Raw genomic sequence first — 22,730 nt, forward strand, 5'->3', positions numbered from 1 at the left:
GTGGGGGCCTTGTAGGCCTTATGGGGAGGATTTGAACACCCTGAGAATACCCGACATGTTCGTTGCGCTCTGTTCCACAAGACGCGTGATAACATTTTCAGACACGCAGGCCATTCACACCACCAGGCGCTCACACCGATGTTGACAACGTTGACCCTTCAGATCAGATTATCGCGCGAAGAAAAAACCGAAACGAAAAATCTAACATAAAAGAATAGATAAAGGCTACATCGTGTCCATCCATGGGATCATTCCACCCCATGCCATCCTATCCAAATCAGTCCCAAATATAACCCATCGGTCGAGCCTACAACTCAAACCAAACTCCGTCCAAAACCAAAAGAAGCTCAAGCGCTAAGCACTCAGAGCTCATGCTTTTCGTCGACAGCCGACACGCTGACCGAATGTCCGCTCCCGTTGCCTCCTTTCTTGTCGAGGACGCTAGGGTGGGCAGGGTCGCTGCTGTAAGACTTGGAAGACGGTGATCTGCCTTCGAAGGCTTCGCTGATTTCTTCGAGGGTGTAGCCTTTGGTCTCGACGATGTAGAGGTAGAGGAGGACGAAGGTTACGACGATGATGGCGAGGCTGGGAGTGCGTTAGGGTGAGCATGTTGTAGGCAGAGAGAAGGAACGAAATAATGTGGTTGACCGAGAACGAAAAGGGACTTACTAGAAGGTGTACCACTTCCAGCCGATGTCCGCCACTAGTAGAAAACCCCAGTCAGCATCCAATACATCCATTTTGCAACTGACGGAGATGACACTTACTAGCAACAGGGTTAGTGTACGAGCTGAACACGCTCAGACACTTCGCCGTGATCGCCCAGACCATCATACCCTTCGCCCGCATCGAGTAATGGAGCACCTCAGCCGGGTAGGAGAAGAAGATCGGGCCGCACGCGATGAAGAACATCCCGTTGTACAACCACACGAAAACGACGGCACCGATACCGGGTCCGGTGTTCCCTGTCTTCTGGTACATGGATGTGCAGACGGTGAGACCGATGTTGGCGAGGAGGACGCCGGTCCAGGAGATGAAGATTTGTGGGCGACGGCGGATGTGTTGGGTGAGGTAGAGACCGAACAGGGCGACGAGGGCGGTGAACTATTGAAGATGGGTTAGTTTAGTGGCGTGGGAAGAGGGTGGCGTTAGAGAGTGGTGACTTACGGATGTGAGGCCGGCGTTGATACCAGTCTGGGTGGTACTGTTCGTGATCCCGACGAGCTTGAGGACTGAGGGAATTCCCTTCGTTAGGATACTACACCGGAAAGTATACCTAAACAATGAAACGTACTAGAAGTGTAGTCTAGAAAGACAAATTATCAACGAAGGCTCAATAACCTAGGAAAAGGACGAAATACTTACAGTACGCGATGATAGCCGTTCCACTGAGGTTCTGGCAAACAGCAATTAAGACAACTAAAGAGAAAGTCCGTGAGTCACGAGATCGGAGGACCAAAACGCAGACACTGCAAACGTACCACATCCAAGGCGATGAAGACTGCTCCTCGTCGTAAGGATCGCCTTCCACGAGTCCTGGTGAGCGATGGCCTCGAAATTGATAGCATCAACGACCTCATTGAACTCGAACTCGGCGAGCTCATCGTTCTCGTGGCCATTGGCGTGGTACTTTGCAAAGAACTCCTTGGCCTCCGCGTGACGACCTTGTTTGACTGTACAGAGTGCATGGCTGGTGTCAGTTATTGTGGAGCAGTAGTGCGAGGGACAAGGGTTGGGTAGATAACGTACTGAGCCAACGGGGAGACTCGGGGACGAAGGTGATCAGGATGATCATGGCGAACGCAGGACCAAGATGGATCTAGGATTGCGGGGAGTATATGTGAGACAGGGCGATAACATGAATAGCCCACACAGAAAAGTATACACACGATGTAAGGAATACCTATAGGGGAAAAGAAAAGGTACGTCTTAGCAATGATTTCAATGAAACAACGCATAGGATTTACTCACGCCATGCCCAGTTGCTTGTGATGTGCGAGCAACCCTACAAGGAGACAGATATCAGTATTCGACGCCCATCTTCAATGTTTCTTTAGGGAAATTAGCATACAAAGAGAACCCTAAAAAAAGGTCAGCATTCGCTGCACGTATTCAACAAACGAAAAAATACTTACCAACTGGCGACGAAGTTACCCATGATCTATATAATCCGAGATTAACGGATATCCGCGTGTACGAAGAAAAGAACCACTTACGAATGATACATCGAAGAACCCAGCCATCCATGTCCTGTGTCTCGGATGAGGCAGCTCTTGAAGGATAACAGGGGAAGTCATGAGAGCCTTCATGAAACCATGTGCATGATGAGCATCGACCATCCATGAAGGCGATGAATGCTAGTACAAAATATAGCTTACAAAAGCGATACCAGAGCCGATCTAGTGCGCGGCACGAAGATATCAAGCCGTTAATTTGCAGCACACCGCGAAGAACGAGAAACAGGTGCTTACAATGATCCGAGAAATGATGAACATCGCGTAGCCGTTCGAATTGCCAGCACCAGATGCCGCACCAATAGCCGTGCCAATCAAGTTCGTAACAGAAGAGTACCGAATACACCACTTCCTTCCCCATCGATCCGCAACATACGCGGCGACGGGAGCTGTGCACACTGAGAAGGAGATGGTTTAGCATATCGCCACGAGAGAAACAAGTAGAGAGACATACGGCCCGCCAAGTACGTCGCTGCGTTGAGCAGGCCGATGTCACTTGAACTTGGCTGGTCAAGAGCTAGACAAAAAAAGCTCAGTCAGTGAGACGTCTATAGCAGATACACAAGGCCCGAATTTTGACGGACCTGACATCCAAGATTTCATGGACTGGTAGCCACTGATGAGAGAGCCGTCGTAGCCATTGAGGAATTGGGCGATCTGGGGGGAATAGCGAGTGAGTCAGCGTCAGAAGACTGTAGTAACCTCGACCTCCAAAAACTTACGAAGATGGTACAAAGGAGAAGGTTGAGCTTGCGCAAACCTAGCAAACAGAGTCAGTCGTTGTTCACTTAGCGCGTCGATTTGTATCGATATTCACCGTCGTTCTTCCACCAATGCTATATAAAGGTCGTGTGAGCGATGATACGTGAGACAGTGAATAGTTCTCAAGACGTACCAGATGGGAGTCAGCATTGGGGATAGACCTAAACGCTTCGTTCCCGGCGAGCATGATTGTTCAAGTCGGGTGCGTAGAGGAACTACTGGGGGCGGGAAGAAGGGAAGGAGCCTCCTCGAAACATGCAGGGACCGTCATCCTCTTTCTACCTTCGCTTCGGGAGCCTTCGTGATGGTTGGAAATGTCTCGCGACAGCACTTATCAGCGATAAGTCATTCATATTATTAGCGCCGCAGGCTGAGGTCTGAGATATTGTGGAACCTACGCGGCGTCTTAGCGGTGCGAGTGGATCAAGTTCAATGCAATATGCCAGCGCCCCGAGTTGCTTCCGGCGATAAGATGCGGCTTAAGTAAGCCATTGCCACTAGGAACAGCCCGCATCCGCCCGGCCAGGCCGTTGAGAGTCACTTTCCCCACAACTTTTATCGACGGAACTCATCCTAGCCTTTTCCACGATTGCTTGTTATGGAAGAAACTCGTCAGGAACGACGATTAGCGTTGGTGCCTTGCGCGGCATATCCGAACAGCTGCTTGTTCCTGTGGGCGTCGTACTAATTGTCCTCTGCCTCGAACAAGCCACATCTCTGCGGTACCGGGACACCCCCACTGATACTTACGACACCAAAGCAGTCATCCTTATACAAACAAGCCCTTAACGCTGTCCTTACCTTAGCCTTGACTTATCTCCATGCCTGTCGCAGTATCCTCGCAGCCCGAGCCTGTCTTCGTCGATCTCAACTTTGCGGCTGAAAAGACTGAGCCAGATGCTTTTGAGTTCCCCTTTGTGACCCATCTTAGGTCGGGAGGGCCCCTATACCTCCGTCCGTACAAGGTTCCGATGCATGATCTTCGAAAGGTGGAGAAGAAGCCGTCGACAGATGTGGAGAGCTTCAGTTGGGAGAAGGTTCCGTTTGAGGGGCTCGATGGGGAGAAGGGTTGGGAACAGAAGTATCAAGAGGTGATGTGCGAGTGAGTCGCGTTCAATATTAGTTCTGTTGTGCGAATGTGCAACGAACGAGAGATCTGATTCCGACTCTGTAGATGGCTGAAGGAATACCTCGGCGCGAGAGTTTGCAAGTGCACCAACTATCAGATCAGGTAAGTGACGGACTCGATTCACCACGGTCCTCCTATACAGCGTATCTCACGAACCATACTGAGACCATGACCCTTTCAGACGGAGAACAGACGGCAAAGACGCCAATGCGAACTACAAGGATGAAGTTTCCGTCGACGCCGGCATGCAGCCCGTTCCTGCCGTTCACGTCGACATCAACAGGGAGCGTGCTTCTGCCCGTGTTCTGTCGCAATTTGATGGTTCTGAGTACAGTGAGAAGGACAGAATTGCGATCTTGTGAGCAGTTTTAGCGTCGCTTTACTTATGTTCCTGCTCACAGTTTCTGATACATACGTGGAATGACTTCGTCTATAGCAATATTTGGAGGCCGCTTCATGGTCCGGTTATGGATGCGCCTTTAGCTCTTTGCGATTCGCGAACGATTAACCCAGAGGATATGGAGAGGACGTCTGACAAAGTATGTTCTCGCTACAGCCTCAACCTTCTTTCCCCCTGAACATGGTCCTCCATCAGTACGGCGGCGGATATTTCATCAAGTACAACGGTCAGTCCGTTATTCTCGTTTTATTGAGTGCAACGCATCCTGATGACTCGATAAATCATTTAGAAAACATGAAATGGGTGTACATCCGCAACCAAGGCCCCGAAGACATACTCATATTTAGGCAATACGACAACAGTAAGGCATCCCTACTCACACGCCCGTCTCTTCTACTTAATCTCGTCGACTGATCCTCCCTGTCTTGGTCCAACAGCTCTCGAACCTGAACGAGGCAACATCAGATGCGTGGCTCATACTGCGTGTAAGTTCCCTATCCAAGCAGTTCTTCAATCCGTCCTCACCCCTTGCGTTCTTTTCTAATACCATGATAGTCATCGACGAAGAGAGAAAGTCACTTGGTAAACCTCGAGAAAGGTCGGTCCCGTTTCCTCAATATCCCCGTCCGAACGTTTCGCTGACTCGGTTTCGATCTGTTTGTAGCATCGAGTTACGCATGGCCGTGATTTATTGAGTTACAGCGAGGATTTGCGCTTAGATGAAACTTGTACTTGTTGCACAACACCCATCGCACAGTATGATCTATGGGGTTTCTTGTTTTATTTTTGTTTGTTTTTTGTGCCCGAGCGCGATGATCTTCATCCGCTCTGCGGCGATGAGTAGTGTTGTCGTATATGTGGAGAGAACATGCGCAGCGTTTGGCTACCTTTCAAGGGAGCCAACCGACTATTTTACGAGGCACTGCCGTGTACAAACCAGATTTCAACATTGTGTCGAGACTCGGTCCCACAGCAAACCAATACAGATCACGAAGTAAATCAATACAGCCTTCTTACAACATGTTCTCGACATACATTCGCTTTCTCTATATACCACATCAACGACCCAGAAAATAATTTGACCCCTACGAAAATACAACGCATCACTGAATTCTCGTGCACTCACTGCCCCAACCCAAAGATCCTCAACGCATTTCCACCCCTCACCGCATTCTTCTCCGCCTCGCCCCATCCACTCACTTCGCTAATAGCCTCCAAATTCTCAACCACGCTCTTCCACTTCACCTGTCCCTTCAACGGCGGGAAAAACGGATGGTCCGTTCCGAACAACATCTTCAGACTCCCCACTTTCCGATCCGTCTCCCCTCCCTTTTGTCCCGCCTTGAACCCGGCCTCGAACCGGGTCGAGCGAGAAACGACTTCGCTTACGAATCCGAGCTCTTCGGGACCGTAGGCGACGGCGTCGAAGTAGAATTTACCGAGGTAGTAGCGGGCGTCGTGTTTGAGACGGTCGGCGACGATGGGGTCGTGGTCTATGCAGGATGCGAGGCGGGAGGAGAGGGCCGGGAGAGCTCCGCCGGAGTGGGCGAGGAGGATGATGAGGGACGGGTATTTGTCGAATGCGCCGGAGAGGATGAAACGGGTCGCGGCCTAATTCCGCAAAACAAGATGACAGGTCAGTGTCTGAGTTTGAGACATGGATTACAGAGCGAGAAGGAAACGATAAGGAGGTTTGAATAGGATGATGAGTGGACTTACGACGGCGGTTTCGACGGGGAAGCCGAGGGCAAGAGGAAGGACGTGACCGTTGTCTTTTTCGCCCCAGGCCGAACTGTCTACGCCGTAGTGCGGGTGAAGGAAAACGAGGAGACCCGCAGCCTCGATGGCTTTCCAGACGGGATCGAGGGCATCATCGTCCAAACCCTTACCGATGCCTTTCGTGCCCATGATCAAACCCTATTCACAGAGAAACGTCGTCAGACTTGTATACTTGGGAGTGGAAGTGAGATGTGGCGTAAGATGTTGTGGCGCACGTACCTTCAAGTGAGGTGCGGCAGCGATCTGGGCCACACATTCGAGCACTTTTGGGATGGAGATTCCGGGAACGAGAGGGAGGAGCCCGAGGCCGTATAGTCGCTGGATAGAGGAATCAGAGAATGCCGGGCCAGTAGCACAGTATGTCTCCAGGTCATCGTTCAACCCAAGTGCGAGTTCGTGGGCTTCGGATGGTGGAAGGAAGTCTAGCCATGGGTTGGCAGAGCTGATGTAGATACTTGTCAGTGAATGGAGCAAGTAAGCATTCCAATAAAAGGTGTCGCGCACCTGACGACTGAGATGTCGATACCATGCTGGTCCATGAACTTGAGCTTCTCATCCCGATCCCAGTATTGAGGGCCAACAGGACGCCCACCACTAGGCTGTGGGCCGAAACCGAGGTTAGCTAAACGTCAAGCCTGTCGTTAGAACGAAATATTGACCTCATCGTCCAAGATCAACAAGCGTTCTTCGCCTTTCTCGTTCGTGTAGACTCTTGGGGCAGCAGACCTCGAGCGAAGCCAATCCGCATACCGGGGAAGATACACGTCTATTCGAATTAGACTTAGTTATATTTTGCAGAGGCTGAAGGGCGAAACTCACGGGTGTGAACATCTACGAGAGGGTTGGAGGAGGCCATGTCGACGTCGACGTATGAGTTAAGTGGATTGATTGTGAGAGGTATTCTACAAGTACTTACCGTGTTCGCTCGGTGCTGTAAACGACGTTCCTGCTTTAACTCGTTCTTCCGCCGACGCGGAACCTCCGGACTTGATCCGCCGGCGCGGACTCTCGAATTATTCGATTGTATCTTATCTTGCTATGGCGCCGACGGTACTTGCCAGGAACTTCCGCTTGTCAATGTCATCCGCTCATCCACTTATCTCGCATTTGTAGACCAACCCGCCTCCTGACCGATCCCATTGCATTCTTCAGATCTTGTTTCTCGTTATCTGAACGAAAGGTGCTCGGGGCGGAACTCTTTCGATGGCTTTGGGTTGCCTGGTCCAACGTCTCGACCGACCCGCGAACATGTCCTGACTCCCCGCGGAAATTTGGCAGTCATCGATAATGCTAGCTTCTTCTATCTTGAAAATACCTTGCGAAAATCCGAGAGGTATCGGTCTACCAGCGCCGCAGTGGTCAAAGCTACTCCGTTAACTACCTCCAACCAACTCTCTCGAACTACACTCGTGCTTTGTGGCGATCTCTTTCTTCGTGTTCATTACACCAGCATGGCTTTCAAAGCTGCTCTCGAGGCCGACAAGGATGCTCCGGAGTCTTGGTCGAAGTACATGAATGTCGTCTACAACGGTAGGAAAGAACCCTCCATCGGTTCCTATGACCCGGACAAACTCGAAGCCAAGGCGAGGGAGGTCACTGCGTCTACTCGATGTGAGCTTTCTCGTTCACGAACCAGACACAAGAGGACGGAATGTGCTCACCGATCACTTGTGTAAATAGCCGCTTTCCTCTATGTCTTTGGCAGCGCTGGGTCTTGCTCCACGGATCGTGCAAACAGGAAAGCGTTCGAGCGATGGGGCTTCACCCCGAAGATGCTCGTAGACACATCCGACAGAAACCTTGAGGTAAGTTTTCAATAATTTTGGCGGTCTAAGCTCGCTCGAACTGATGGTGGCATTCATCTATAGACAACTTTGTTCGGTGTCAAGTACAAGTCCCCACTTTTGCTTGCCCCCATCGGCGTTCACGGACTCCTGAGCGTCCATGGCGAAATCCCGTCGTGCAAAGCAGCAGCCAAAGTCGGCGTTCCCATCATCATGAGTTCTGCCTCGACCCGCTCCATCGAAGACTGCGCTGCTGCCAACGGTGATGGTCAGCGTTGGTACCAACTCTACTGGTACGCCACTCTTTCTTTATCTCCATCTCCACTCCATTCGTCTGGTTTATCTTGCTATCCGTCAATGAGCTAATACAAGGCGACTATGAATATTTTGACATAGGCCGCGAAACGAAGAAATCACTCTATCCCTCCTCGGACGGGCCAAGAAAGCAGGCTTCACAGCATGCGTCGTCACCCTCGACACCATGTGCATGGGATGGCGCCCGTACGATCTCGACAAAAGTTACCTTCCCTTCATGCACGGCGTCGGTATCCAAGTCGGGACCTCCGACCCCGCCTTCATGGCCACGCAGAACCTCGCCCCTCGTAACGACGAGCGCGTTCCCTTCCCCTTCGACCCGGCCGTATGCGACGCGAAGAGGGAGCTTGGGGATGAGCATGAGAAGGAGATGAAGGTGTTGGGGAGGAACTGGTCGAGGCAGATTCATTCGGGGTTGTTTAGGACCTGGGAGGAGTTGGAGTTTGTGAGGAAGCATTGGGAGGGGCCGTTGGTGTTGAAGGGAATTTTGCATGTGGATGATGCGTTGAAGGCGCTGGAGGTTGGATGTGACGGAATTGTTGTTTCGAACCATGGTGAGTGTTAACGTCTCTTTGTAGTCTACTCGTCCATCTTTGTACTCACAGAAACTCCTACCTCTGTATTCTTCGGCGTATAATAGGTGGACGTCAGGTCGACGGAACCATTCCGGCCCTGATCGCACTGGAGAAGATCACGGCCCACCCACGCATCCGCGAAGCCCAACACTCAGGCAAATTCACCGTCCTCTTCGACTCAGGTATCCGTCGTGGCGCCGATATCATCAAGGCCGTCGCAATTGGTGCCCAGGCCGTCCTTTGTAAGTCCTCATTTCACTCCAATCACGTCCCATCGCAACTTCCACCTTTCGTCTCCCAACCTCCGAGCTTCGATTTGCTTCTTCGCGTCTAGTCAAGCTGACTTCATTTCCAATACTTCTACAGTGGGTCGCCCATACATGTATGGTCTTGCTATCAGCGGCGAACAGGGTGTCGAGGAGGTCATCCGCGGCCTCCTCTGCGAAGCCGAGATTGTGCTTGGCCTGCTTGGGTACAGCTCTCTCGATCAAATATGGGACCGGAGGGAGGAAGTGCTGGAGAGGATGGAGCTGGGGCTCTTTTCTTCCTGATTTGTTGTAGAGTGTTAGAAGCCGTGTATTGTTTGTGTATCAAAATGGGAATTATCTTGGGTTTCAGCCACGACGATTGGGTCGACTGTGTTCGACTCTTAGAGTGAAATATACACTGGGAAGGGGCTTTTATAGATATCGCCCTCTGGTCTAAATATATGTGATGACAGAGTACGAAGCTAGTCACGACTACTCTACTCAATACCCCACGACAGGCTGCTCCGCGACAACCACCTGCTTCTCACCTTTCTCCATAACCACCTTCTCATCCCCAACCTCCTCATCCGTCGTCTTCTCGCGCCTCGCAACACCCATCCCCATCTGACTCGTGTCAAACCCATTCGCCTCCAAATATTCCCTGAACGCCTCATCCTCCACCTCCAAATCCTTCGGCGTGTCGGGAAGCAATAACAATGCACATATTGCACCGAGCACGGCAAATGCTGAACCGATGAGGAACGCGACTTGGGACCCTTTGTTCGGGTCGGAGGAGTTGGAGTATCGGGCGAGAATGGAGGTGAAAACTGTGGAGCCGATTGCGGAACCAGCCTTTCCGAATGCAGAGGCGAGGCCGAGGAAGTCTATCAGGGCGAATTAGGAAAAGCAAGGTAAGACAGGTGTATGGAGATGAATATAAGAAGAGGATACGTACGGCCACGGATGGGGGTAGGGAAGCTCTCGCCTGAGACGAGGATCACACAAGATCCCGGCCCGACCTCACCTACAATTTAATCGCACATACCAACGAACGCGTCTGTCAGCTCTGTCAACGCCACCAACAAAATAGGAGAACACTTACCAACAGCCACGAAAAGCCCATACAAGAACACGAACGCTCCAAACGCATTATTCGTCAACGGATTGAAAGCACCTCCGATGATGAAACCCAAAATCGCCTGGATCGTGAAACCCATAGCAATAGTCTTGCGACGACCGAATTTGGTGTCTGCGATGTAACCGCCAATGAGACAGCCCGGGACGTAGAATGCATTGACGAGAGTTCCCCAGGCGATTGATTTCCAGATGGACTCGCCGGCGTTGAAGTGGGAGAAAATGACGGAGGAGAAGAGTGAGAAGGGCTGTGGGCGGGTTTGGTGGTTAGGGTTCGGATGTTAAGAGGTATTTAGAGCAATAGGGAACATACCCAGGCAATGTAGTCGTAAAGGAAGAAGAGGATGCTCGTGCCGAGAATCGACCTCCAGTCTGAATGGGAATAACTATTAACGCCACATTGAACCAGTTTGTTCCAAGAGAGACTTACAGCGCTTGAAGATCAACTTGTATGGTACATTCGACCGCAGAGCATGTTTTTCATATTGCGTGTTTGAAATCATCTTCAGCCGGAAGTAGAAGATGGACAAGGGGAGAACCGCGCCAATCGCAAGGCAAAGTCTCCACACGACTTCGAAATGGCTCTGGTGGAAAGCGAAGAGGACAACGAGTGGGACGCTGTCATAAGGAGGATCGTCAGTCTCTTTTCGTCCATAAGGCAAGGAGCACGCACATTCCACCAATGACGAAGCCCAAGTCTGCCATGAGATCGCAGGTAAGACTCATCATGAGACCTCTCCGCTTCCTCGTCAGTGGACCGTTGCTGACTTCGATAGCACTAGCACCGCAAACTTCATAAAATGGTCAGGTCGAACCCGTTGTATAGAATTCGTTTTAGTCACAAACCTGGATATTCTCCGCCTGCTCCAACTCCTACTAAACCACGAGCGACGATTAGCATCCAGAACATGCCATTCTGGTCTCTGCCGGACGCTGCTGCTGAGAGGATGACACCGACGATGAGGATCAAGGTCGTGGCTACGACACCTGCCTTTCGTCCAATTCTGTCGACTGAGATGCTCAAATATTAGCACAGTTGGCGGACCGTCAAGCGATCTGAATACGGGAGCCAACCTATGACCGCGAAAGCACACATCCCTAGAATCTATTTATGAGAGACAGATTCGAACATCACGAGAAAAAAACAACGCACCGATGATCTCTCCAATCATGAAGGCATGACTGACACGAGTATAGATGTCGGTAGTAAAGGACTCAGGATATAGAGCCGTGAAGATGAGATCCAAATTCCCAATAATAGCACCATTATAACCTAGCACAACCGAGGAACATTAGAAACGGCATCGCTGTGTAGGATTGTGAACTGTTAGCAGGGGCGTACCGTCGGAGAGAATAGCAATTCCAGTGAACCAAACGGTAAAGATCGCGTTTGCCCTCTGGGCAAAGCTAACTGGCTGGTCTTCGCTGGAAGCCATCGTACCTAGGACTGCTGGTCAAGTCGATGCCTCGGGGAAAGGAAGGCCTAGGGCTCATGGTGAAACTTCTCTCTAGCTTTAAACAAGTCATGTTACAGCGCAGCTGCCCTTGGGGTAAGAGCGTCCCTAGATAAAGACGCACACGATCGCTACACGAAGATAAGCTCCTGAATGTCTAAGAGGATACCAGAGGATACCGATACCAGCGTGGACAAGGACCGTAAGAAGGATGATGGGTACTGCCCATCTCGGGCGCTCGGCGCAAAGTTCAACTTGTGTGCAGGTATTATTATGGAGCAACGAAAAATACCGGGTCACAACTGGATAAAATATGAGCTTTGACCAAGTACTCGCTACTCATGCAGGGCATGCAAATCCAAGCGAAAGTATTCCATAGACACAACGGCATTAAAGAGGTGGGGCCTCCCAGGCGGTGGCAGTCATGAGCAGGTTGGAAGGCCGCGGCGGAAGTAATTTCAACACGAGGCCGGAGTCAGCCGAGAAGGATCGGCGCCGGCGACCCTTCTTCCTCTCGCCGTCATGGTCGACCCGCAATATTATTATCATAAGTATTCGTGCTGAATAAATAAATGGCCCTTTGCGCACACCCACCATCGCATACGATGTCTACCCCTTCCGACATGAAGAGTCGTCAGGACTCTGAACCGGCTATCTGCAACCAGGACTCGAAGTTTGGTCAGGTTCTGTTGCTTGCCGTCCTCTCCTCCCTTGCGGTGTTGCCTTGGCTTTATAAAACACCCTTTGGAGACTCTGCTCCGAACGTAGGACGTGACAATCGCCTTGACAGTCTCCTCGAGTGCTCTCTTGCAGCTTACGATACAAGCGCTCTCAATGAACCACTCGTCGAGGCTCTTCCCGTAGAAGAGTACATCGAGCGAAGGGATAGACTTGCAAGAGCCTTGGTAGAGGAAGGTCTCGATGCCTTTGTCGGTGAACCAGGATTTACAGGTCAGCACAGGTTTCCTTTCTCTATCGCATCTTTCTGTGGACTGAACTAATAATATGATGCCTTGCATTAGAGGTTTACTACACCAACCTTTCCTCATTTCAATGGGAATCATGGGAACCTGAAGAGCGTCCTTTCTTGATGGTCGTCGAACCCGTTCTAGGGATCGCCGACACCACCAACTCCGAACCCAAAGTCGTCGCACGCACCACCTTCCTAACCCCTGCCTTCGAACTGCAACGTGCACTAGCTCTCAACATGCCCCTCGCCAATGGCACGATGTCATACGCAACTTGGGAAGAACACGAAGACCCGTTCGCGATCCTTTCTGAATATCTCTATCGTTACGCTGCTACGCGCATCCAGCCACGCCGTCTCTCCCAAACGAGTGGCCGGGATGGAGAAAAAGAGGCTGCTATATTTCCGAAACCGCTCGTCGTAGCAGACGACGAAATGCGTCTCTTCATCGCTCAAGGCCTGGTCGCCAGCGGTTTAGAAGTCGTACCATATTCCTACACAGCCGCCTACGCACTCGTCAAACAACTCAAATCACCACGAGAAATCGCTCTCCTGCGCGCCGTCAACACGCTCACAATCACCGCCATCCGAGCCGTCCATAACTGCCTTCCTTCATTCCTCTCACTTCCCAGCGCTCGCGACAGGACTTCCACCCCCTTCTTCTCCCGGTTTTTCCATGCTACCGGCTTATCTACCCCGAAGGCCAAACATTCCAAAGCCAGCATCAGCGAACTCGAGCTCAGCCTTACCCTCGACGAAGTCATGCGTCGCGGCGCAGGGATGGATCCCTTCTTCGACCTCGTTCTCTTCGGACCAAACGCCGCCTGTCCACATTGCTCCAGCAGTCCCGACGTGATCCTCAACCCAGACGAAGACATGATCCTCATCGACGTCGGGTCCCATCTGTACGGCTACAGCTCCGACGTCTGTCGGACCTTCTTCGCCAGCAGCAACTCCTCTTCCTATCGATCATCTTCGTCGACGAAAATGGAACTCGAAGAGAAGTTATCCATTTGGTCGACGGTCCTCGACGCTCAGGCTGCAGCCATCCACGCCCTTTCCCTTCCCGACGCCACGGCATCGAGCATCGACCTCGCCGCTCGCGGCGTCATCTCCGACGCAGGCTATGGGGTATACTTCACGCATAGGTTAGGCCACGGAATCGGAATCAAGGCGCATGAGCCGCCGTATTTGAACAAGGGGAATACGGGGACGGTGTTGAAGCCTGGAATGGGTACGTTTTCGTTCTCTCTGAGGGTCCGCCTTCCTGAGTATATGAGCGATCCTGACGATTACGTGCTGGCAATAGTCTTCACCGCGGAACCCGGGATTTATATCGAGGGCGTATTTGGAGTGCGACATGAGGATATTATATTGATCACCGAGGACGGAGTGGATATCTTGAGCGGTGTTTTGCCGACGAGTCCTTGGGAGCCATGATGCACTTGGTCTAACGAATATAGTCGTCCTGTAATGAGATGTGAGCGAAAGGCAGAAGTGAAACCTTGCGCTACTGCCCTCAAAACCAATGTTCAACGGTTTTCGGACCAGTCAGAATCGGACAGAAAGACCCGAAGATAGAAGAAAATACTGATAAAAAAGAAGTAAACAAACACATCGGAGTAATCTGGAAAGGCAAACCGCTCTTTGAACACTATTCCTTCCCTTCCCTCCCCGCCTTCTATAAGTTACAACAACAAACTCCTCGCCTAGTATACACCTACCATCCTCTACCACTCCAACCCCCACCCACTACCATACACCTCAACACCTTATGAAGTTCCCCACAATCATACTCGGAATGCCCCACGTATCTCTCCTAATCGTAAACGAAAAACAGCAATTAATAAACCCCTCCTCATTCGGTCCCGGCTTCGCATCCGCCGCCGCTCCTGCGCCACCACTCGTTGCCCCAGCCCCTGCGTTACCGTTATTCGCGGCATTGACAGCAGCGCTGACGGCAATGGGCAAGGACGAGGAGATGGGCGCAGTGTTGGCGGTGCGTCGGATGGCAGGGGTGATGGAGCCGGAGGGGGCTTGGATGTTGGGTTTGAAGCGGAGGACGCAGGAGGTGAGGACGGCTTTTTGGGTGGAGTCGAAGGCTACGTTGCCGTATTTCTGTTTGTAAGGAGAAGTGGGGGTTAGGAGACAGTCGAGCTGCGAGAAGAGGGGAAGAGAAAGAACGTGCCTCCCAGTAATTGACGGCCGACTCTTCCGCCATGAGTTCGTAGATGCACAACCGGCCCTATCGAACAACAAAGACAAAAACAGAGAAATCTATCAGCACGCTGACCTCCCTCATATCTCTACACAACCGCAACTAGGTCAGAGAGCACGAGAAGGGGGAAAGCAACTCACATCCCTAAGCATGAACCCGTCCAAGCCCACCAACTCCGCAAACTCTCTATTCCCCTTATATATTTCCCCCGTCCTCCTCCATAAACACGCCGGAATGCCCATCGCCGAGAAAACCCGATCATAATCCAACAACAACCTCTCAAACGCCTCCTCAATAAACACCAAATCTATATCCCTCAAGCTCTGCGCGATCGCCCTAAACTTCGGCCTCAGCACGCTCAGCGGCCTCAAGATCTGCTGCTTCGAGTCCTGCGAGACGTTGCGGTCCATCCAGCGCGAGAGACGGGCGTAACCTTTGACGTAGTTGTACGGCTTCAGCAGCCCAGCTTCGTACTTCGTGCGGATGACGCGCTTGAGCCGTTCGTCGCGCGTCCCGGGCTCTTGGTCCGCCGCGGTGAGGAGGAACTTTTCGGTCATGGTGGCGGCGGGGAGGACGGGCTCTTCAGACTCTTCCGACGAGGACGATTGACCACCATCGGTCTGTTGTTGCGAGTCTTCCTGACGACCATCGCCGGCTGTGCTGTCGTTCGTGGTGTTGGAGAGACCAGATGAACCCGGCTGGAGTGATTGAAGAGCGGGATCGATGACTCCGATGCCAGGCTGGTCCTGGCTTTGCCCCTGCTGCTGTTGCTGCTGTTGCTGTTGCTGCTGTTGTTGCTGCTGCTGGGCCTGATACTGTTGCTGCTGTTGCGCTTGCTGAGACTGCTGCAAGAGAGCCGGGTCGAGGTTCGCCTCGAGCTGCTGTTGAGTCTGCTGCGGCTGTGGCGCGATCTGGCGTTGTTGCTGCCTCGGTGGTGGTGGCGCAGGCTGTATATATTGAGGTTGCGGCGGCGAGACGAGGGAAGACGGATTGACGCTCTGTTGTTGCTGAGCATTCGGATTGAAGAACGACTGCTCATCGAGCGTATCCAGAAAATCTCTGTAAAGCCGACCCAGAAGAAAGGCGTGGAATGGATCCATAGTAGTGGTCGTCAGAGTGGTGCGAGGCGGTGAATTTGGAGAGACCGAGAAGAGTGCGATGGCATTGGGGAATGTGCGAGATAGGGAAGAACGGAACGTACGAGAGCACAGAGAACTCCTTTCCGAACGTCTCGAATTGCGGGTACATATACGTTCCTTGTGGGACAGCAATGCTCGGCCACATCGCTGCAGGGCTGGCCATGGGCGGGTAGGGGATCGCGGTGGCTGTGGGAGAAGGAAGACGAGTGGTGAGCATCGGAAGTGACCATGAGGCATAGTATGGACCTCGAAAGAGTAAGCAGATGGGGCGATATGAACAGATGTGCAATGCACGCTGATTGGTCGGTAATACAGAATGAGAGAGCGTCAGGGTGCAGATTGGGCGTCACACTCAAGTGAACCACAATGAATCCGCCAGTGCATGTATACGGACAAAGTCTGTAGCGAACTCTGCAACTTGATGTCACAAGGTGTACGAAGCACCTGAAAACCATATAAAATGCGGCAAGGACGAATATCGACGAAGGATTGGTGTACTAATGAGCCTGGTCTACTTCAGTCCTAGCCGCCATACCCGTCGTGGTCGAAGTTCGACGCGCCAATCATGGAATCATGTACACCAACCATCTCACGAGCGGAATTAGAATAGCGAATAATAGACGAGAGCGCCTGATACTGTACTGGCGAAGGTCTTTCGCCTTCGGGACCACAGTTGAACATGAACAGTTATAGTCAGATGAGGTTTCGTGAACGCCTTTCACGTGAGTACGACCGTCGGATCTGCCTTTCGGTCATCAGCACGGCGTCCAGGATTATACTGCCACCGATGTAGCAGCATAACCGCCGTTACTACATATATCGTGAAGGCCGCTGGAGATATTAAAGGGTGTGAGGTCCCTGATACGCCTTGCGAGCGGCCTGAAGAGCCCAAATAAATCCGCAGGGGCAGCGTCAACGAAATTCCAGCGCCATGATATGTTTGACCCTGACATGTTACGGACGCCACTCTCTCCATGGCTATCGAAGAAAAAAAGAAACCACACAAGGACAACAAAAAAATAGGAAGTGCACGTACGAGGCATAACCAACTGAGGCTGCTGCTGGTGCTGGGAAGGAGGCTGGGACATACTCGGGCCTGCCGACGGCTGCTTGTCGCTTTTGCTCGGCCGCCGTTCATCATGGCACAAGTGGCCTATCTCACGTTTGATGCTACCGGAGGCCTCAGCTTCACAAAAGAGGCAGAGAACGACGAAACGCACCAACGTTGACAAGGCCTGCCTTCGTCGCAAGTCATATGGCTCCTCCTGCAATACAGACAAGCGTGGTTGACCTTCCTCCTCTTTCCCGCCTTCTTCTTCTTCCCTCCCTCGCCGTCCTCCTCTTCTCCTCCCGTACCAGCACCCCCAGGGCCCTGCGAGCCACTAGAGTGTCCATTCCCACCTTGCGAGGGGTCTGTAGAAGAATGAGGTGCTGGGGGGCCAGAGAGAAAAGGAGACGAGGAGGACGAGGCCGTCGGGCGGTTCGGGTCGTGCGTGTATATTGACATGGACGTGTTTATTTGGGTGTATTAATTTTTTTTTCGAGAGTTGATTCGTTCTACGAACGAGAGCCGGATTGGAATCGGAGAGACGAGGAACCTGGAATGGGGATTGCAAGGCGGATATCGGGCGGAAAAGTACGGTGCGCCGAAGATGTGGTCTTGTGAGAAAGGCGAGCGCTAACAAGAGCGGACGGACGAGAAGCCTGAGAAAACTGAGAGAGCAATTGGACCCGAGTGTCAGAGCGCTGTCGACGACGGCGGCGACGACGATAGGTCTGGCGACGACGACGGACGAAAAGGAGGTCTGCGCTGTCAGCGACGTTTTGCAACAAGGAGGCCACGCTCCCACGGTCGCCATTAGTCTTTGTTGACGCTCGTTTTCCTTCGTTTATCTCCGCACGTTCTTTTTCCGGTCGCCCTCCCGTCGTCATCTGCTATCCCCATCCTCGAGGCGCTCGGGTCGTTCTCGGGTGCACTGCGGATCGACTCAAAAACAGAGCACATGAAGATAGTTCAAACCACGGCCTTTCCTTAGTTTACTCTGGCCAGAGTGGTTCAACCTGTGGACGATCATAGTTCGAGTTTCACAAGAAGATAAGAGTAGAACAAACGATGACAGGAAGACTCGATATCGGCATCGTAACGGTAAGTGCGTAAGAGCGGTGAGAGTAAGCACGGTCAAAATCGGCGCATTGAATCCCGAAGCCATAGCCGGTATACATGGTACGAATAAAGTCACAGTCTTGAGAGCAGTAGGAAGGAAAGAAAAGAAAAGAAAAGGAACCTAGTCGTACATGATCCCACCTCGTCCCAATCACCCTCTATACGTACACACTCAAGCTCAGAATCACAGTTCACAGCCACGCAACACAGTCCACGTCTCTAAACTCGAAGTCTCATGTGCGTCAAGCTGCTCCCATCAGGGATATCACAGCGGCACATATCCAGGCTGGTCAAAGGCCTTGTCACCTAACCCACCACACGCACCTTCCTCCCACCCGTCTTCACCTCCTTCGCCCCCTTCCCATTCTTACCTTTGACCAGCCGTACGAGTCATGCAGACACGCTCTCCACGAGCGCCGAAACGCCACCGCCAAAGCCCTGTCCGTGCGCGAGCTTGTTGTTCTCGATAACTTGCCCGACGGGTGGGAGCTTCGGTTCGGAGGATTCGATGTTCTCGGCGAAAAACTGTGGAAGAACGTAAGTGGGTTGAACTAATATCAATACGGAGAGAATAGCAAGAAAGACTGAGAGGGTACCGTACCTTGACGAGGAACTTGGCCGATTCCTTAGGGTACCTCTTCTGTGTCGCATAATCCACATAAGTCACCCCAAAACGCGTTTCGTAGCCGTCCGCCCACTCAAAGTTGTCCAACAGACCTACAATACCATGACCTTTAGTACGATGCCGAGATGATCTGGCAGAAGATAGTGGTCACAGGGGGAAGAACGCACTCCACGGGAAATAAGCCCTAACAGGCACCTCGTCCTCCAATATCGCGCCGTAGATAGCAGCGGTCATACCCCTGAAATATTCGACGCGGTCGTAGTCTTGGAGGGCTTGATCGATGGTCATGTTGTGCTCATCCTTGACTGCGAAACCGTTTTCGGTCACGCTGTAAGCGACGCGAGTGTTATGGATAAGTGAGAGGTCAGAGGGCTGGGGAGGTGAAAGGAGAGAGGAGACGCACTAGATCGGTTTCTGGTACCTCTGGAGGGAAGAAGTGGTCACGGCGTTGGATCAGTATTGTGGCCATAAAGTAGTTTAGTAAGATCGCGAGAGCGACGTACCTTCCACAGATAGTTCATCAACTTTACACCCCAATCACCGATAGGAGGTTATATACGTCAGTTCCACGTCTACTCAAAACACAGAAGAAAGGAAAAAGCGCACGTCTCTGAATCCCTGCGGATAAGTCTGCAACCAAGCACAATGCGCTGTAAAACGACCCGTCCATCCGTCAGCACGTCGACTCTACCACAGACTGATGTACTGAGGGAAAGGACATACCCTGCGTTCCGAGCTGCGTCCCATCGGGCCTGGTGAACGTATACTCCACGCAACCTTGGAACTCGTCGTCCCCACCCGCCTCTGTATAATCAAAATCAAAATCCTGTGGTTAGCATTCCACCCTCTCATCCATATGCCGATAATGAAAGAGTGGAAGTGGAAACTGGGAGAGACGACTCAACTGCAAAGGTTAGTGGTGTACGTGTTCATCCCGTAGAAATCACTCGAGCCTTTCACGACGGCGAGTTCTTCGTCGGAGAACGTAGGGAGACGGTCGCCGAGCATGGTACGCATGTAGGGAGGGTAGTGGCCGAGGTAAATTGGGTCCTGTATGTTCATTCATTGGGTGAGTCTGTCGTTACCGAGTAGAATTGATGGTCGGGACAGGGGGTAACGTACAGCAAACCAGCCTATATCGCGAACGTGAATCAGCATTGCCTCCATATATATTTAATAATCACACGAGGCGAAACTCACCGATAGCAACATCCAACGCGTGTTGAGCCGCCTCGATATCTGCATGTAAACACTGCCGTTAGCACGGTGATACCCAACCACCAGACCACGACTTGGGCACACGACAGAAAAGTGCGCACTCTCAGGTTTATCGTCATAAGGCACAGCCCAATCCCCATTCAGCGTAACTCCAATCTGGCCACCTTGCGCTACCTTGAACTCCTCACGATAGATCTTCACGGCATAAGCGTGCGAGAGGATAACGTGGTGGCCGACGCTGTAGGATTCAAAGTACAGTATCAGCAGACGTTCGTTGAGCTCGGGGTGTGGGGATGGGTGTGGGTGGTAAGAGAGGATACGCACATCCAAGGCTCCGTAGAGCTGTCACCTTCGGGCGACCTGTTGCGGTCGGAAGACCTGCCTGGTGCAAAGACGCCGCGTCCGTAGCCGAGGATGGAAATGCACCAGGGTTCGTTCATCGTGAGCCTGTAGGAAAGTGGGAGTGGAAGGTATTAGCAAGGTAAATAGAGGCATTGTCGGTGTGTAGTGTGGTAGAGGTAGGAAGGTGGACATAAATCGACGTAAACATGGGAGATATGAAGATGGATATGTAGGTGACAGGCGGTGAACTGCAGAACGACGGGACAGGAAGAGAAGACTATGGTAGTTTATTAAGATAAGATGAAGTGGCACTGCAAGGCTCGCATGATACGGGGCGTGCAGGATAAAGATAGAAGGGTCTAACGGTGACGACAGAGGGAGTAGGTCATGGCAAGTAGATCGATGTAGCACTGCCGTAGAGTATCTCAACGGACTACAGTATGTGAAGATAGGATGGCGTCATGGTGCTCGGAGAAACTGAAGTCTCAACCAGGGCTCTAGGCCAAACACGTATGAGACGGACATGAAGAAAAGAGCCCAGCCAACACCGTCATAGACGGAAGTGAAGGAAGCTGAGAAGACATCATCACGGACAGATACCGAGCACGAATGAATGGAGAGCGAGCACAAACGGTGCCCGAATAGGAATAAGCAGTGGCAGGGTAATGGTCGGCAAAGCGTTGGGTGAAGGGTGGATCAGTCTTCCAGACAGTCCCGAAGAACGGCGGATGGAAACGGGGCGCCAAGAGAAGAAGAACAGTGGAAGAACAGTCCTAGCACACGCATGCTTTACTCGGAGCGGAATGAAGACAAGAACAGCGATCGGATGAACGAGTCCTCAGGTTGGTGAAAAGATGGATGAACGCATCGGGAACAGTACAGAGTAGAAAATAGAGCTCGGGGGATATATGTAGGATACGGGGTCAGTGTGACGTTTGGTGCGTATTTGTAGAGGGATAGATACGGGGAGACACGAGTCTGAGAGATGCCACATACCAGTTCTTGACGCGGTCGCCGAAAGCTTGGAAACAGACCTGTTCACGGAATCGCTTGAGATTAAGCTGTCAAAGTAGAACGGCAAAATAGATGCCTACGCGAGCATAGTGCTGGTAGTCGAGAACGATTTCCTTGTTCAGCCAGCCGCCGTACCTGTCGTGCAGGCCCTGTGGCAAGTCCCAGTGGTAGAGCGTCTGGGGAGATGACCAAATCTCCGTCAGTGCTCCGGTTAAAATACCAATCAACCATTCCTCAAAGAAAGTAATAATTCGACGCACCACAAATGGCTGGATCCCATTCTTCAACAACTCGTCAATAAAATTGCTGTACCATTCGATACCTTTCTGATTGATCGGGTCATTCCTTCCGCCCAGCGGAATGATTCTTGACCACGCAATGCTGAATCTGTAAGACTTGACACCGTAGGACTTGAGGAGCGCTATGTCTTCCTTGTATAGCCGGTAAGAGTCGGTAGCAACGTCTCCGTTGCCTCCGTCGAGAGTCTTTCCAGGAATGTGAGAGAAGTCGTCCCAGAAGGATTTACCGCGGCCATCGACGTCGAGAGAACCTTCAACTTGGAACGACGCTGATAGCAGGGGTAATTTTGAATAATGAGTGCTAAGATGGACAGACTATATCAGGGTGAACAATACCTGTGGCGAAGCCCCATATGAAATCCTTGGGTAGCTTTGCCACGGGGGCTTCAGAGGTAATCATGACGACAAGTGACAGCAGAGTATATCACCAGGATTGGGGAGTATATATACGTGGCAGCGAGCGGCACCGGAGAGAACAAGCTGGCAGTAGGAAAAGGCTCTCGGCGGGGATGACATCCCATGCTTATATGGGTTTCGGACAGGTGCGATAGGTCCGTAATATGGATGTCAGATCTCGAGGGCGATGAATTCGCGTAAGACAGACCGAGAATGTCCCGCCGCAGTGAATAGCACGAGCAATAGTCTAGAGACTAGCACGGAGAAAGTTGAGGTCGGAAGAGGGTGTGATGCCTGATCGAGAGGGCCACGGTGGCGTGCATGTTGCCCGCATCCGAGGATTCTCCGCAAAGCGTCTGTTTGGATAATTCGCCGACAGGCCCTCTGATGTTCTACGCCCTCATCCACGCCCACCATGCCGTCCTCTGCCGCAGAGCACGTCACATGCGACAACGAGAGCATGAATAGGTCCTTGTCTCTGTCAAATGAACAAATCGCGTGAAGTCAGTTCCGGACTGGGTCGATTTGAGCATC

General features: G+C 51.9%; 8 protein-coding genes across 8 annotated transcripts; 3 read left to right on the forward strand and 5 right to left on the reverse strand.

Moving 5' to 3' along the window:
• Window positions 1-201: 201 nt before the first annotated feature.
• STEHIDRAFT_168007 (general substrate transporter) lies at window positions 202-3,183 on the reverse strand (the record flags this gene model as incomplete). Its single annotated transcript, XM_007303411.1, has 20 exons — window positions 202-585; window positions 670-703; window positions 768-1,104; window positions 1,168-1,232; window positions 1,295-1,306; window positions 1,366-1,419; window positions 1,482-1,673; window positions 1,750-1,819; window positions 1,890-1,903; window positions 1,972-2,005; window positions 2,072-2,081; window positions 2,136-2,161; window positions 2,217-2,303; window positions 2,379-2,399; window positions 2,472-2,632; window positions 2,689-2,751; window positions 2,819-2,891; window positions 2,957-2,994; window positions 3,052-3,070; window positions 3,130-3,183. 20 exons carry the CDS (start codon window positions 3,181-3,183, stop codon window positions 363-365), a joined length of 1,587 nt encoding a protein of 528 aa, XP_007303473.1. The 3' UTR covers window positions 202-362.
• A 415-nt stretch (window positions 3,184-3,598) lies between these two features.
• On the forward strand, window positions 3,599-5,431 carry STEHIDRAFT_78022 (uncharacterized protein). Its single transcript, XM_007303216.1, has 9 exons — window positions 3,599-4,098; window positions 4,171-4,227; window positions 4,307-4,483; window positions 4,562-4,664; window positions 4,721-4,751; window positions 4,815-4,886; window positions 4,963-5,010; window positions 5,081-5,123; window positions 5,190-5,431. The coding sequence occupies exons 1-9, from the start codon at window positions 3,818-3,820 to the stop codon at window positions 5,218-5,220; spliced, it is 843 nt and encodes a 280-aa protein (XP_007303278.1). The 5' UTR covers window positions 3,599-3,817; the 3' UTR covers window positions 5,221-5,431.
• A 216-nt stretch (window positions 5,432-5,647) lies between these two features.
• On the reverse strand, window positions 5,648-7,080 carry STEHIDRAFT_56338 (amidohydrolase 2; the record flags this gene model as incomplete). The annotated part of the gene is made up of 6 exons (XM_007303170.1): window positions 5,648-5,845; window positions 5,906-6,136; window positions 6,245-6,442; window positions 6,524-6,746; window positions 6,809-6,903; window positions 6,964-7,080. Coding segments are annotated over 6 exons (1,062 nt in total), but the record flags the coding sequence as incomplete, so codon positions are not given.
• A 675-nt stretch (window positions 7,081-7,755) lies between these two features.
• STEHIDRAFT_110458 (FMN-dependent alpha-hydroxy acid dehydrogenase) lies at window positions 7,756-9,529 on the forward strand (the record flags this gene model as incomplete). The annotated part of the gene is made up of 6 exons (XM_007303412.1): window positions 7,756-7,915; window positions 7,985-8,109; window positions 8,173-8,381; window positions 8,485-8,957; window positions 9,044-9,220; window positions 9,345-9,529. 6 exons carry the CDS (start codon window positions 7,756-7,758, stop codon window positions 9,527-9,529), a joined length of 1,329 nt encoding a protein of 442 aa, XP_007303474.1.
• Window positions 9,530-9,674: 145 nt separating this feature from the next.
• On the reverse strand, window positions 9,675-12,217 carry STEHIDRAFT_168010 (metabolite transport protein). The gene is made up of 10 exons (XM_007303413.1): window positions 11,703-12,217; window positions 11,514-11,633; window positions 11,435-11,458; window positions 11,207-11,371; window positions 11,034-11,151; window positions 10,791-10,978; window positions 10,674-10,732; window positions 10,329-10,608; window positions 10,182-10,250; window positions 9,675-10,110 (listed from the first exon to the last, which is right to left on the reverse strand). Exons 1-10 carry the CDS (start codon window positions 11,794-11,796, stop codon window positions 9,728-9,730), a joined length of 1,500 nt encoding a protein of 499 aa, XP_007303475.1. The 5' UTR covers window positions 11,797-12,217; the 3' UTR covers window positions 9,675-9,727.
• Window positions 12,218-12,419: 202 nt separating this feature from the next.
• STEHIDRAFT_168011 (Creatinase/aminopeptidase) lies at window positions 12,420-14,307 on the forward strand (the record flags this gene model as incomplete). The annotated part of the gene is made up of 3 exons (XM_007303414.1): window positions 12,420-12,765; window positions 12,837-14,015; window positions 14,091-14,307. The coding sequence occupies 3 exons, from the start codon at window positions 12,420-12,422 to the stop codon at window positions 14,219-14,221; spliced, it is 1,656 nt and encodes a 551-aa protein (XP_007303476.1). The 3' UTR covers window positions 14,222-14,307.
• An 83-nt stretch (window positions 14,308-14,390) lies between these two features.
• Window positions 14,391-17,624, reverse strand: STEHIDRAFT_168012 (uncharacterized protein). Its single transcript, XM_007303415.1, has 6 exons — window positions 17,359-17,624; window positions 17,175-17,308; window positions 16,201-16,324; window positions 15,140-16,058; window positions 14,970-15,026; window positions 14,391-14,899 (listed from the first exon to the last, which is right to left on the reverse strand). The coding sequence occupies exons 1-6, from the start codon at window positions 17,391-17,393 to the stop codon at window positions 14,546-14,548; spliced, it is 1,623 nt and encodes a 540-aa protein (XP_007303477.1). The 5' UTR covers window positions 17,394-17,624; the 3' UTR covers window positions 14,391-14,545.
• An 863-nt stretch (window positions 17,625-18,487) lies between these two features.
• Window positions 18,488-22,200, reverse strand: STEHIDRAFT_146682 (beta-glucosidase; the record flags this gene model as incomplete). The annotated part of the gene is made up of 16 exons (XM_007303416.1): window positions 18,488-18,827; window positions 18,904-19,019; window positions 19,095-19,255; window positions 19,331-19,350; window positions 19,431-19,451; window positions 19,534-19,577; window positions 19,651-19,731; window positions 19,833-19,977; window positions 20,057-20,060; window positions 20,124-20,166; window positions 20,247-20,383; window positions 20,470-20,592; window positions 21,484-21,521; window positions 21,582-21,677; window positions 21,762-22,069; window positions 22,137-22,200. 16 exons carry the CDS (start codon window positions 22,198-22,200, stop codon window positions 18,693-18,695), a joined length of 1,536 nt encoding a protein of 511 aa, XP_007303478.1. The 3' UTR covers window positions 18,488-18,692.
• Window positions 22,201-22,730: the final 530 nt, after the last annotated feature.

This window comes from Stereum hirsutum, assembly GCF_000264905.1.
Source record: "Stereum hirsutum FP-91666 SS1 unplaced genomic scaffold STEHIscaffold_6, whole genome shotgun sequence".
Taxonomy (NCBI): domain Eukaryota; kingdom Fungi; phylum Basidiomycota; class Agaricomycetes; order Russulales; family Stereaceae; genus Stereum; species Stereum hirsutum.

Coding starts and splice junctions, on each gene's coding strand:
- STEHIDRAFT_168010 (XM_007303413.1), bottom strand. CDS start 11,796: ATGGCTTCCAGCGAAGACCAGCCAGTTAGCTTTGCCCAGAGGGCAAAC. Junction 10,979..11,033: donor GGCTTCGTCATTGGTGGAAT/GTGCGTGCTCCT, acceptor TCCTTATGACAG/CGTCCCACTCGTTGTCCTCT. Junction 10,733..10,790: donor CAAGTTGATCTTCAAGCGCT/GTAAGTCTCTCT, acceptor ATTCCCATTCAG/ACTGGAGGTCGATTCTCGGC.
- STEHIDRAFT_78022 (XM_007303216.1), top strand. CDS start 3,818: ATGCCTGTCGCAGTATCCTCGCAGCCCGAGCCTGTCTTCGTCGATCTC. Junction 4,228..4,306: donor TGCACCAACTATCAGATCAG/GTAAGTGACGGA, acceptor TGACCCTTTCAG/ACGGAGAACAGACGGCAAAG. Junction 5,124..5,189: donor CTTGGTAAACCTCGAGAAAG/GTCGGTCCCGTT, acceptor ATCTGTTTGTAG/CATCGAGTTACGCATGGCCG.
- STEHIDRAFT_168012 (XM_007303415.1), bottom strand. CDS start 17,393: ATGACTTGCGACGAAGGCAGGCCTTGTCAACGTTG. Junction 15,027..15,139: donor ACGGGTTCATGCTTAGGGAT/GTGAGTTGCTTT, acceptor GTTGTTCGATAG/GGCCGGTTGTGCATCTACGA. Junction 14,900..14,969: donor CGGCCGTCAATTACTGGGAG/GCACGTTCTTTC, acceptor CCTTACAAACAG/AAATACGGCAACGTAGCCTT.